The sequence below is a fragment of the Carassius gibelio genome, chromosome A14 (assembly GCF_023724105.1).
Source record: "Carassius gibelio isolate Cgi1373 ecotype wild population from Czech Republic chromosome A14, carGib1.2-hapl.c, whole genome shotgun sequence".
In the NCBI taxonomy this organism is placed as follows: domain Eukaryota; kingdom Metazoa; phylum Chordata; class Actinopteri; order Cypriniformes; family Cyprinidae; genus Carassius; species Carassius gibelio.
Window position 1 is genome coordinate 22,528,887 of NC_068384.1, and position 12,914 is coordinate 22,541,800.

General features: G+C 40.0%; 2 protein-coding genes across 2 annotated transcripts in view; one reads left to right on the forward strand and one right to left on the reverse strand.

Annotated features, from left to right (window-relative positions):
- Positions 1-12,914, forward strand: part of LOC128026879 (uncharacterized) — a 120,648-nt gene that overhangs the window by 45,066 nt on the left and 62,668 nt on the right. The window lies entirely within an intron of this gene.
- LOC128026880 (meprin A subunit beta-like) lies at positions 329-12,515 on the reverse strand. Its single transcript, XM_052614140.1, has 10 exons — positions 12,067-12,515; positions 9,275-9,453; positions 8,908-9,126; positions 3,306-3,461; positions 2,943-3,167; positions 2,408-2,851; positions 2,127-2,294; positions 1,465-1,573; positions 1,135-1,167; positions 329-720 (listed from the first exon to the last, which is right to left on the reverse strand). The coding sequence occupies exons 3-10, from the start codon at positions 9,047-9,049 to the stop codon at positions 651-653; spliced, it is 1,347 nt and encodes a 448-aa protein (XP_052470100.1). The 5' UTR covers positions 9,050-9,126; positions 9,275-9,453; positions 12,067-12,515; the 3' UTR covers positions 329-650.

Genomic DNA, 12,914 nt, shown 5'->3' on the forward strand with positions numbered 1-12,914 from the left:
GAAATTCTAAACTCTTGTTTGTCCAGTAACGGTCATGGAGGCTGTCTCTGAGCTCTTTGGCTGTGCTGAAATGGGGCTAATCGAATTTTTGAAAACAGTATACAGTCACTCAGCCTTTTTGAACTTCTTTTTGCCCCCAAATGAACAATGAAAATGAATTAGTTTGAAGTATACCCTGGCCTTTGCAGTTTTTGTTCACAGTGGCAGCTCTATCATGTGCCAATGCCACCAAAATCTTGCATTTACAGGTTGAGTTTGTATGCCCCTTTTCATAAAACAATTTGTCTTACATTCAATAAATCATACAATAAACTTGAACATTTTTGTAATATTTATTTAATTAGTTACAGTACTTGCAGCATTGTTTTATTACTTATCCAATTAAAAAAAGGTTAGATTAGTATTTTTAAACAAAGAATGTATAATCATACATTATGAAAGTCTGATAATAAATTTGTAAACATAATGATTAAAAAATAAAATGTAATATTGATTGGTGTTAAATGAATATAGAAAAATGTATAAACAATGTATTAATTAACAATTCACATTTAATGATCATGAAGGAGGAAGCTGAAGATAGATGCTGTTCTTTGGCACTGAACTCATGTGTAGTCAGACATATGGTTAAAAATAGTGATTCCTCATTTTTAACTCATTAGCAAAAGAAAGGAAACCACAACGATGATCAGAGAGGAAGCCATGATGCCAGCACATTCACTAAAGGAAAAGAAGCACACATGGTAAGATAAATATTGTTAATAATATAGTGTGTGTTGTGTCTAACAGCACACTTTACCTTTGACTATATTCACAGTATTGCACAGCATTTTACTTATGGTCACATATGTGACCCTGGACTACAGAACCTTAAAAAAAGAGTCTTAAATCGCTTTGGGATAATTTTAGCCGTAACCAAGAAGTAAATAAAAATAAACATTGTATGGGTCAAAATTATAGATTTTTCATGTATGGCAAAAATCATTAGGATATTAAATAAATATCATGTTCCATTAAGATATGAAAAGGGCCCTTATGGCTGATTTTGTGGTTTAGTGTCACATATTACAATGAAACAATAAAGAAGTGGTCCTCAACCTTATGAAAAATTGTTACTATGAGACTATGTCTTACTCAGTGGGTCCTGGTGAAGCTGTAGGAAGAACTCTGGTAAACCAAAAAAAAGAAAAGAAAAAGAAACTGTTAGGTTTTTATCATCACATGCTAAATTAATTTTGTAGTATAATTTCAAAATAAATTAGACATACAAATGGTAAAACATTGCCCTTTAGTTGTAAATATATTCACACAACATACATTACACTCTTATACATTATTTCTTAAATACAATGGTGACTGTATTTTTATATTGTTTATATTTTTTTATATTTTTAATTATGTATATTTTATTATAGCTTTGTGTGTTTTGAATGATGATACAACAATGGTTAAAAGGACATTCACCTTGGAACACATGGTCCCTGCTGGGCAGTCGCATCCAGAGAAACATTTAATTTCTCCACACTTACTTTAGGGCAGGGTAGAGAGTCCTTCTCAAGTAGCCCTGAGATATCTGGATTGGTGAACAACATTTATGTAAATTGGTTCTCAGAAAGTGAGACACAATGGAAAAATATCAGCATACAACTGAATATTTATCATCATTCTAATTGTGTGTAGTTTGCTCTTAAAAAGATAGTTCACCCAAAACTGAACATGTTGTCATTAATTATCCACCCTCATGTAATTTCAAACCCATAAGACCTTTGTTAATCTTCAGAAAACAAATGAAGATACTGTCATGAAATTCAAGTCCTTGTAAACAAGGCACAGCACATGCGTGTACCAGCAACATCACGCACATGTGTCATGGACTCGTGGTACTCTCCATAATGGCAGAGGATTTTGACTTGGAGAAGAATTATTGAAGATTTTATAAAAAATATCATAATATTTTCTCTGAAGATGAGCAAAGCTCTTACGGCTTTGCAACGACATGAGGGTGAGTAATACATGGCAGAATTTTCAATGACATATAGTAAAAAAAAAAATAATTGTGTGAACTATCTAAGAACTTTCACTTAAGAAGTCGATCTTGTTTTCTGTGGCTACATTATAAAACCTACCTTGCATGCTGAATAGAAATATGATGTCATCACCCTTTACAAACTCTCTTCTAGTCAGATCATATTTGATTATGGAATATGGATAAACAACCCAAGCACCCACGAATACAGACTCACTGCCGATTATGACTTGATTTCCACCATTTCGAGGATTGGCCCAATAATACCCTATTAGGGAGAAAAAGCCTTTTTAAAAGACTTAAAGCTTTGTATAACAACTCTGATCTTCAACTATGTAAAAATAATCATTTTTTTTTTTTTTTAATTGCATTAGAGCTCACTAGAAGAAGCCGAATCAGGTTCAGTCGTGAGGCTTAGCTCCAAGGACATTTGCTTCTGTATGTGTGGATTCTGGTCAAGCATCTGGAAGGTTATTTGTCTCCATGGACAAGGCCACTGTAACTGTTCGTCATATGTACCAGATACAGGACGAACAGATATATAAAAGTAATTTGGATACATCATTAAGCGAGCCTGAAAGCGATAACCATCACTGGAGTAATACAATGGACTGTACACTGAAGTGGATGGCTCACTATTGTTCAAAACATTAAAGTCTCTTATCTGCCACACGTGGGGACACTCAGTCTCTGAAATATTGATATCATCCAGTGAAAAGCCTCCACTGTTGTTTCCAGCTCTTTTACGTGCTTCAAATACAACTTGGAAGGTATTATTAGCATTCAGTGGCACATGATGGAATTTCCAGTAATTACCAGGGGGTCCTGCGAGAAATTAAACTGTCAGTGATTTTGAAAATTTAAGGAACATCTTGATATACAGGCTTACATGTTTGGTAAGTATAAAGAGGCAGACCTGTAATCTGATCCATTAGACTGAGAGTTCCTCTACTGTCCATATCATTCTGGTACTCTCGAATCCAGATGTTGAGCTGGTCAGATTCATTGCCACTGTGATAGTAGTAGAACTGCAGGCACTGGACTTTGCAGTCTCTTGTAGGGGTCATTGTCTTGCTCTCTAGTCTGGCTGTGTCTGACTGGTTTTTGCCCTCAGTGCTGAAGTGCATGAAGAACGACGCACCTGCAGTAATGAGGGTAGATGGAAATGAATCATTTTTTTTGGGATAGTTCTAATTCATCATTCATTCTATGCAAATGCACATATCAGAAACTTTATCAAAACAGAAATGTCACATTCACTGATTGTAACACATCTCACCATTTTGTTCTTTGCCCAGGTAAGTGTGGTCAGTCACACTGATGCCACTCAGTGAATTTAATCTTTGCCAGCCATAATCCCCAGTAGAACAGACACTCATCTGACACAGAGATTCATCATCAAAACTACAGTGATCAAGGAAAGAGATTGATGAAGCTGTAATGCACACAAACAATCAAAATCATCATGTCTTTGTACACTACATTTATTATAACTTTTTCATATATGTAAGAGATTATGTCAGTGGTTTACTATTCCAAAATAAATTGACAGAGTGAGGGGCTCTGATATATGTAAATATTTTTGCATGGTAATTCATTACATTTGCCAGTCAGCATTCTTTCGTACAAAGATTTAAAACTGCTTACACACTTTACATCCAGAATCTTTAGACCACATCTACTAAACTGAAGCATATTATCTGCTTCACCTTCAGTTTGCAATTGTAAAACAAGCTTTTTGCTAAATTCTTGTTTTACAAAATGCTTGAACTCTTCTCATAATACAAATCATTGAAAACGAACAGCTCGCATTTGATTTTGGGGAACAGTGACATTTAAATGCCACACTTATTTAAAAACTCAGAGTTTTAAAGAAGAAATAATTACTCCCTTGCCTTTCACGTTAGTGTAAATATATCTATTTTAATTAATTAGAAATCAAAAATGTAATGTTTTAATAAACAAATAAATCTTTACACTTTAATCTCGGTTTACAGTATCTTGTACATATATAATGAAAATGCATACAATTAAAGTTATAATAATATGTTTAAAGGTCCCCTTCTTCGTGATTCCATGTTTTAAACTTTAGTTAGTGTGTAATGTTGTTGTTAGAGTATAAATAATATCTGTAAAATTCTAAAGCTCAAAGTTCAATGCCAAGCGAGATATTTGATTTAACAGAATTTGCCTACAAAAAACGACCCGTTTGGACTACAGCCTTCTAGTTCCTGTAGTAATAACGTCACTAAAACAGTTTTTTTGACTAACCACCGCCCACATGAATTCACAAACAGGGGGCGTGGCCTTGTTGCCCTCCGACGGAGAAGAAGGAAGAGCTGTTTGTTTTTGTCGCCATGTTGTTGAAACGCAGTTTTTTCGTCTCTGAGTCCAATCACCTTTGTTTGGGCTTCCCAGGAACGCTGTACTGTGAGATTAATGGTTACAATTTATGTTTAACTCGGTTCCCGAAAATTATAATGCACATTGTAAAACTATGTGCAGCTCATTTTGCTGAGGACAGCTTGCTGAGGACAACTTGTGGAAAAGATGGAGCAGTTCCCTCTTTGTCTGGAGAAGGCGTTGTTTATGGACCACAACTGGTAAGTGTATTTTATTATTAAGGTTGGTGCGTTTAACAGTTTCTGTAACTTATTACACAAAGGGCAACGCTGTTTATCTTTGTTAACTAGATGTTAGGGCTGTGCAAAAAAACAAATGCGGTTTTCATGCACATCTCGTCAGTAAAAACGCTCCTGTGACTATAAATACATCTCCAGCACGTGCGTTCTAGCCCAATCGCGTTACCAGGAGGACAGCCTGCTCTCAGCTGCTGTCGAATCACAGCACAGGAACCGCTGGCCCAATCAGAACCCGTTACGTATTTCTGAAGGAGAGGATTCATAGAACAAGGAAGTCATCAGCCCGTTTTTGTGACAGTGAAAACAGCAGTATACAGATAGGTGAACTGTGTGAAAAATACTGTGTTTTTTCACACGAAACATGAACACATGTTACATTGCACATTGTAAACACAATCAAAGCTTCAAAAAAGCGTGTAAAACGGGACCTTTAATTTATATAAAACTTTTCCCGAGCTCAAGTACGCTGAACATGGTACACCAAAGCAACAAACATTGATAACAAGGGGGGTTGATGTAAAAAAAATTTTTTTGTGGAAGTTAATAATCTGGCAGCAGAAGTTAGAATGTACTGCAGACAAACGATGAACTGAGCTTGTAAGCCAGAGAAAAGAGCGTTACAATAGTCTAGGCGAGTGGTAATAAATGCATGCACTGTGACGACTGGGTTTTAGGAAAACACAAGGTGAGGGTGGATCCAATTGCAAGTATGGTTTATTGTACAAAAAGGGAAATACAAAATAAACAGTCTTGGGAGACCAACAAAACAAAACAGGGAACCGGATGAAATGGGAACTCGGATAAACGAGAAGGTAAGGGGAAGTCTCGGGAGACGAGAAACATCGAAACACATAGGGTAAGGACTCCATACAAACAACAGAGAAGGACAGTGTTATGTGTATCTGTGTGATTAATTATTTCTGAGTCCGTAGGTGGCGTTGTGGGAGGATTTCTTATGCGAGAATTATGTGACGTCATCGGGGATACCGGATAAAAGGCTCCGAGACGGCAATGGCGGTGCTCTCTTTCTCTCCGCTTCCCATTCATCAGCGTCTCTTATTGCCTCTTGGAGGCGGTTTTTGTTTGTCTTATGTTAAGCTTAGGTTTAACGTATAAAGCTGTGTTTTGATATTTAGTATATTTCTTATTGTTCATTTGCGGGTGGTGTATGTATTTATTTATTAGTTCACGTTTGCTTATTTAGTAAGAACTGAGCGAGGGAAGCAGATGTCCGGAAGACTCACCTGTTTTTATTTTTCGGTAGCCAGGTAAGAACTTTACTCTGAGAGCAGGTGTAGTTAGGGAACTGTTTTCTTAGTTTTCCTACCCGTGAACTGTTTGTTCTCTTTATCATCCATTAGATTGTTTTCTTTATTATAAATATTATTTGTGAATGTTTGATTTTGAACTTTAATTAAATAGAGACGTCTTGGAATTCACATCAGGGGTTGTGATTCTTCTTTGTTATATGTTCGGCCTGTGTCCTTAGAATTCACGAGCCTTGAACTGGTAATGGGCCGTAACATATTTGGGGGCTCGTCCGGGATTGATCTGGATTTTGTGTGACTTCGTGTGATCTTTTTGATCTGTTCACACTTGAATTTGTTACTTTGTAACTTTGTTGAATCACAGACTTTGATGGGCATTTTTTTTTGGATTGTGTAGTGCTTTATTGTTTTTCTCTTTAACCTGAGACGTTTATAAATCATGTTTGAATTAACGAATTTTATTGCGAATCCGACGCAAGCTGAGTTGTTCCAAATTAATAGGGTTGATCTTATGAAGATTGCTGCACATTATAAGGTTGGTTTTTGTAATACGCATTCCAAACGGGAACTTCAGGTGTTGCTTGTGGATTCGTTGCATAAACAGGGCGTCTTTGGTGATATATATATATGGGGACTAATGAGAAAAGGTTTGTCAGCACCTGTGCGATTTAATTGGAGTGCAATTACTGTGAAGACAGGACCAGACTAGAGGAATTAAAGTGCCTATGGTGAAGTGCCTAAAGAGAAGTGAGCTCACTAGGGAACACCCAGGAAAACAGAGACTGACAGCGTGACATTACCCCCTCCCCTACGGAGCAGCTGCCAGATGCTCCACCTGAAACCCAGGAAAACCCAACAGAAAAAGAGGTAGGAGCGGCGGCGGACTAGGGGGAGGGACAGGAAACAGGGACAGGAGAACCAGATAGAATGGATAGACAGAGACAAACAACCAGGTAGAATGGATAGACAGAGACAAACAACCAGGTGGAATGGAGAGACAAAGACAGGACAACCAGGTAAAATAGAAAGGCAGAGGCAGGAGAGGTGGAATAAAAAACAAGGAGTCCAGGAGGGTGGTGGACCGGCGGAGGATAAAGGGGAGGGACGGAGGGCCAGGTCCAAAGAAGGAGATAAACAGAAAACAAACACAAAAACATAGGTCCATGGAGGGAACAACCGGGAACTGACTCAACTCTGGACAGTCAATGGGCACCTGACTAAACTTTGGACTGCCTGTGGAGACGCGAGACACCTCTGCTTCGGGCACTCCTCTGGAACGGCCTTGGGCACCGCCTCGGTCACTGCCTTGGCCTCCGGAACAGCAGCGGCCACCGCCTCGGCCTCCGGAACAGCAGCGGGCACCGCATCGGCCTCTGGAACAGCATCGAGCACCTCCTCGGGAACAGCCTCGGCCTCCGGAACAGCAGCGGGCACCGCCTCGGGAACGCCCTCGGCCTCTGGAACAGCATCGGGCACCGCCTCGGCCTCCGGAACAGCATCGGGCACCACATCGGGAACGGCCTCGGGCACCGCCTCGGCCTCCGGAACAGCATCTGTCACCACCTCGGCCTCCGGAAAAGCATCGGTCACCGCCTCGGCCTCTGGAAAAGCATTGGTCACCACCTCGGCCTCTGGAACAGCATTGAGCACCGCCTCGGTCTCCGGAACAGCATCTGGTACCACGGCGCTGGCTCGGCCGATTTGCGTCTCCCTTCTCCTCTTGGGACAGACTGGGGAAATGGCGGCCCCCAACCGAACCCCGATCAACGGGAGCCCACAGTGGAGATCGCTGCCAGACCTCCTCCCGACTGTTTGCTCCGGAGCGACCTCCCCTGGTCCCCCGAAACACCACTAGGCGAGAGCCCTCAAAGCCACCTTTCTCCCGCTTGCTGGCTGGGGAGAAAATGGCAGCAGACATACCGCTGGATCCTTGTGGATGGAGTCCTTCTGTGACGACTGGGTTTTAGGAAAACACAAGGTGAGGGTGGATCCAATTGCAAGTATGGTTTATTGTACAAAAAGGGAAATACAAAATAAACAATCTTGGAAGACCAACAAAACAAAACAGGGAACCGGATGAATCGGGAACTCAGAAAAACGAGAAGGTAAGGGGAAGTCTCGGGAGATGAGAAACATTGATACACATAGGGTAAGGACTCCATACAGACAACAGAGAAGGACAGCTATATATATGGGGACTAATGACAAAGGATATCAGCACCTGTGCGATTTAATTGGAGTGCAATTACTGTGAAGACAGGACCAGACTAGAGGAATTAAAGTGCCTATGGTGAAGTGCCTAAGGAGAAGTGAGCTCACTAGGGAACACCCAGGAAAACAGAGACTGACAGCGTGACATGCACTAATGATTCCACATCTTTTCTACTGAGAAAAGGACGAAGTTGTGCAATTCGATGTAGTTGAAAAAAAAAACAGCTTTGAAGAGTTTGCTAATGTGGTTATCCAAGGTTAGTGATGGGTCTAGAGTGACACCTAAGTTTCTAACAGTAGCTGATGGAAAAATAGAAATATTTCTATAAGGTGCTATAAAGTACCAATTCTGCCGTATAGCACCTCTAACAAGCCAATAGTGTCATTATAGATCTCAAGCCATTAAGTGTAGACTCAGTTGAGATCAAAAACCATGAAGTTGATCAGGTGCATACATGCTGTATATGCAGTGTATGTTTGTACATATATGTGTGCGAGTGATATGCCAAACTGTGATTGAAAGAAGTGATTGCTTTTAAAAGAGATGCATCATGCCTTGCATGCTGTGTGGATGTTTTGTGATTTTGTGTGATGAATTTAATAGAAAAGGAGCCATAGTTTCAAAAATCGTGGTTGAGCAAACAAACAAACAAACAAAAAAGAAAACTGTAATCCAAACAATGAGATATTTAACAACCACAATTCCACAGTGATGTTACAGAACACATTAAGACCAAAGAATATTGTGGAAATTACTCACTGCATTTATAGCGGGTGTTGAGCTCAATCACATCATATTCACTGAAGTCCAGGCGTTGACCAATCACATCTTGGAACTCAGGAAGCTTTGTAATGATTGTATTTCCATTACCGTTGCTGAAGGCATTTTTATTATAATGCATCACAGAGTAGTAATCATAGGGCGTGCCTTGGGTGGTGGTCTGGTTCTCACTGTATTTTACGAAATTGCTCTCCTGCCCTGAAAATAAAGACTATTGCAGACATGAATTGCTTATTGACTGTAAATGCTGTTTATTTGAATTTCCATTTCAGCATCAGGATCAGTAAAGCAGATGGATCAAATTACTATTTTACAACATTTAAAATAATAACAAAGATAAAGCAACCTTTAATGATGTTTGCAAAGTTGATGGTCACATAATTATCTCTGTCATATCTTGACTGTTCATGCCAAAATCCCAGTGCATGGAGAAACTCATGTTCAACAATGGATTTTATTCCACAACCATTTCCAATGGAAAGAGTCTGACCTCCTGGAGATATGCGACCGACATATGACCAACACCTGAAAAATAATATAACAGCTCATTTATATACAGGGTTGATCAACCAGGGTGGCATTTGTTGGTAACTGCCCCACTAAGTAAAAGCATGCCACCCAAGATCTATCCCAGCTTAAAATATAAATGTAAGCCTTGTTTTGTGTACTGAATTTTAGCAGCTGCGGTTTAAGTTAATGACATAAAAAGATTTTCGGTTTAATATCGACATGCGTTCCATACTGTCTGCTCCACTTTCATCATGGATATAACCATAATCTGACAGCAGAAAAAAAGGAAGATCAGAATCACAGCATCTATTAGCAGAGCTGGATAAGAAATCTAAACTTAATTGGACATTAAAAAAAAACATGTTTGGCTTGATAAGGTATTTTCTTAAAATTGCAAAGGGGTCATATGATGTCATTTCTATTTTTCTTTAGTGTGTTATGTGGCTATTTGTGAAAGTGACATTCAGCCAAGTATGGTGACCCATACTCCGAATTCGTGCTCTGCATTTAACCCATCCAAAGTGCACACACACAGCAGTGAACACACACACACTGTGAACACCATTTATGCTATTTATGCTGCGGCACCCGGGGAGCAGTTGGGGGTTCAGTGCCTTGCTCAAGGGCACCTCAGTCGTGGCATTGCCAGCCTGAGATTTGAACCCCCAACACTAGGGTTAAGAGTCACTTTATTCTATCTAAAAGAAGAAGCTGATCCAGACCAAACACGCCCCACATCTCTATGTCATGATGTGGAAATACTTGCGTAATGCTGCCCAAATGTTCATGCAAAGAAATAAGGCGTTGTTTTTTGGAACTGTAAGTAGTGTTGATGCAGCCATGTAAGGGAGACACTGTGTTTCTGTGTAAAAGCAAAAGCACTTTATTTAGCTTTACGAAAGGAGATGCATTGGCTAAGATTTATTTACAACAGAACAGCACAACCTAGATGTTCGAATTTGTGCAACACATTTTATGGACAACAGTTTTGTGAACCTAGGAGAGTAGCCTACAAGGCTGGCTGTGCAAAGGCTATTTCTAAATGGGTCAATTCCAACTTTGCTATGGCTATCTGGCACTTATTCTGAATCAGCTACTGTAAGTATGTTTTCTTAATAGTTTAAGTATTTGCTATTGACAGTTCAAATGCAGAGTTTTGCGCCGTGTAGAGTATCATGTCGTGTGTGTGAGTGAGAGAGAGAGACATGGCCACATCACAGTGGAGTCAGCTTTCTTATTGACCACTTGTGTTGCAAATACATCCGAGCATCATCACTGTGTCTGTCCCATGATCTGTTCCTCTTTCTGGCTTGCATTAATGGACAAACTAAGGACATTATTTACTGTCTTTACATTTATGTTCAAAGCTGAAGCTCACAGTTTTGCAAATGGATGTTACATTTCTAATGCGTGCTTTAGGTGTTTGGCCAATCACAATGCACTTGGTCAGCTGGCTAAACAGAGCAGACTGTACTTGTCAGAGGGAGGGGCTTTGTAGAAAAAGAGGCATATGAGAGAGGTGGGCCAAAGTAGAACTACAATAATGTTTTTTGAACATTAAAGCATGTCAACATATTCTGTTACACCAAATACACAAAATAAAGATCTTTAAAAGAGCATCATATAACACTTTTAAATCATTTGCAGAATATGGATAACTGACAGTTGGGGGATCTGGGTTGTTGCTCAAATAGTGTTAGGTGATTGCTTGGGTGCTTGCCATCTCAGTTAATAAGTCTCAAAAATATTAAACGTCTGTGCTTAGATACCTTGACCATTCTTTCAACGCAAATTCAAAAGCTTTTGATGCTTTTACACATGATGCATTAAAAATGTGATTTATATACTGTAGTGCTGAGGTTGTTAGACCCCTGCTATAAATCTGTTGACTATTGTAAACAAGTCTATTACTTAAAGCGGCTGAGGGATGCTGTATGGTGCTTGTTAATAGATGCAAAGCCAGGGTTGTCATTAACGAAATGTCCACTCACGAGTTGGTCGTGACATGTCATGACAGTCAATAAATTCTCATATCCAGTCCATCACCAATACAAATTTATGCATGCATAGCATGGCATGACATAGCGACAGTAAGATCGCTCCATTTCATAAATGAAAAGACAAGGCAAACCAGGGAAGTGCCCCGGTATGGGCGGGACAACAGTCATTTCAAGGGAGAGCGAACACTAGAGGAGAAAGTTTCATTGATAAGCACACTATCGTCCCACTAACCCTTTTATGCTGCTTTTGTTGGATACATCCGATAAAGAACATTCCCTTAAAACAAGACCACAGTCAGCAAACACTCCGATCGAGGAGGCTCGCGATCCTGAATGCAACCAGTGCATTGACCCAGAACAGGAAGTCGGTGAGTACCAAAACATGGTAATTTTATGGCAGACATTGATAGAAATGCTGTTAAACATAGCCGCTTTACAAGGAATATAAAGATTCCATGAACTGGAAAATAAAGATACAAGCTTCCTTTATACTTGTCCCCAAACAGTTGAAATGTACATTAAATTATGTTTTATTAACAAGATTCGGAAGGAGCGCGTCAGATACTTAGCCTAATCAACACAGGTGGACCATAATCAAGTAATCAATCCCATAGTATATATGACTTACCTCTATCCATTGGCGGTTTATCAGAATGCTGGTTCGCTTTGTCTGTCACCTTATCACAGACCCAATTTTCCTACCAACGAAGAGAGCTATACCAGGGATTTATCCGATCTGCTGCTTTTGCTGGACCCGCTGTCATTCCTTTCCAGCCAAACACTGCCGTTGAGCACCATTAAGCGTCATCGCGACAGCTGCTCTCCTCGCCAAGCCACACGTTGTGGCCAATAGACTGTGCAAGCACCGAGCTCTCCTCGAGCGCTGGACTGCAGCAGCAGCAGCAGCAGCAGGCATTCAACCAGCCTTGGCCACACCCCAGTTCTCACCGCAGCAAGCCTCTCTCACTTCCTCTAGCGGTGCAGACCGCGTGACGTAAACCAATACATTTTCAGGCGAAGACGCTAAAAGCAGGTTCGCGGCTAAAATTTGTTAAATGACGTCATGACACAGTTCCGTCTTCTTCTACTAGTGTTTTATGGCGGTTTTGGCAAACCAGCGTAAAGGTGTATTACCGCCACCTGCTGATCTGGAGTGTGGAGTGCGCATAGATTTGGAAGACAGACACAAACGTAGTTCCGTCGGATGACGATGCCACTTTTAACCACGAAGCCAAGGCATTATTTCCAGAGTCTTCATCCACACTGAAATGTCCAAGACATTACATTCACCTTACCGCGCACATTTAAACCTCAATGAAATGATACAGACATAAGTTTCATGATAGGTAAAAAAAAAATAATAAATCGATAGCCAGAATGCACTGTAAGTCGCTTTAGATAAAAGCGTCTGCTAAACGCATTAATTTAATTTTACATTTTAATTTCCATGCAAGTATTCTGGCAGGACCAATTTAT

Excerpts from the sequence above, each read along its gene's own strand:
- LOC128026880 (XM_052614140.1), bottom strand. The coding sequence starts at position 9,049 with ATGCATTATAATAAAAATGCCTTCAGCAACGGTAATGGAAATACAATC. Across the intron at positions 2,852-2,942 it reads TCTAATGGATCAGATTACAG|GACCCCCTGGTAATTACTGG; the intron begins GTCTGCCTCTTT and ends AATTTCTCGCAG. Across the intron at positions 721-1,134 it reads GCTTCACCAGGACCCACTGA|TGAATGTGCTGGCATCATGG; the intron begins GTAAGACATAGT and ends CTTTTCCTTTAG.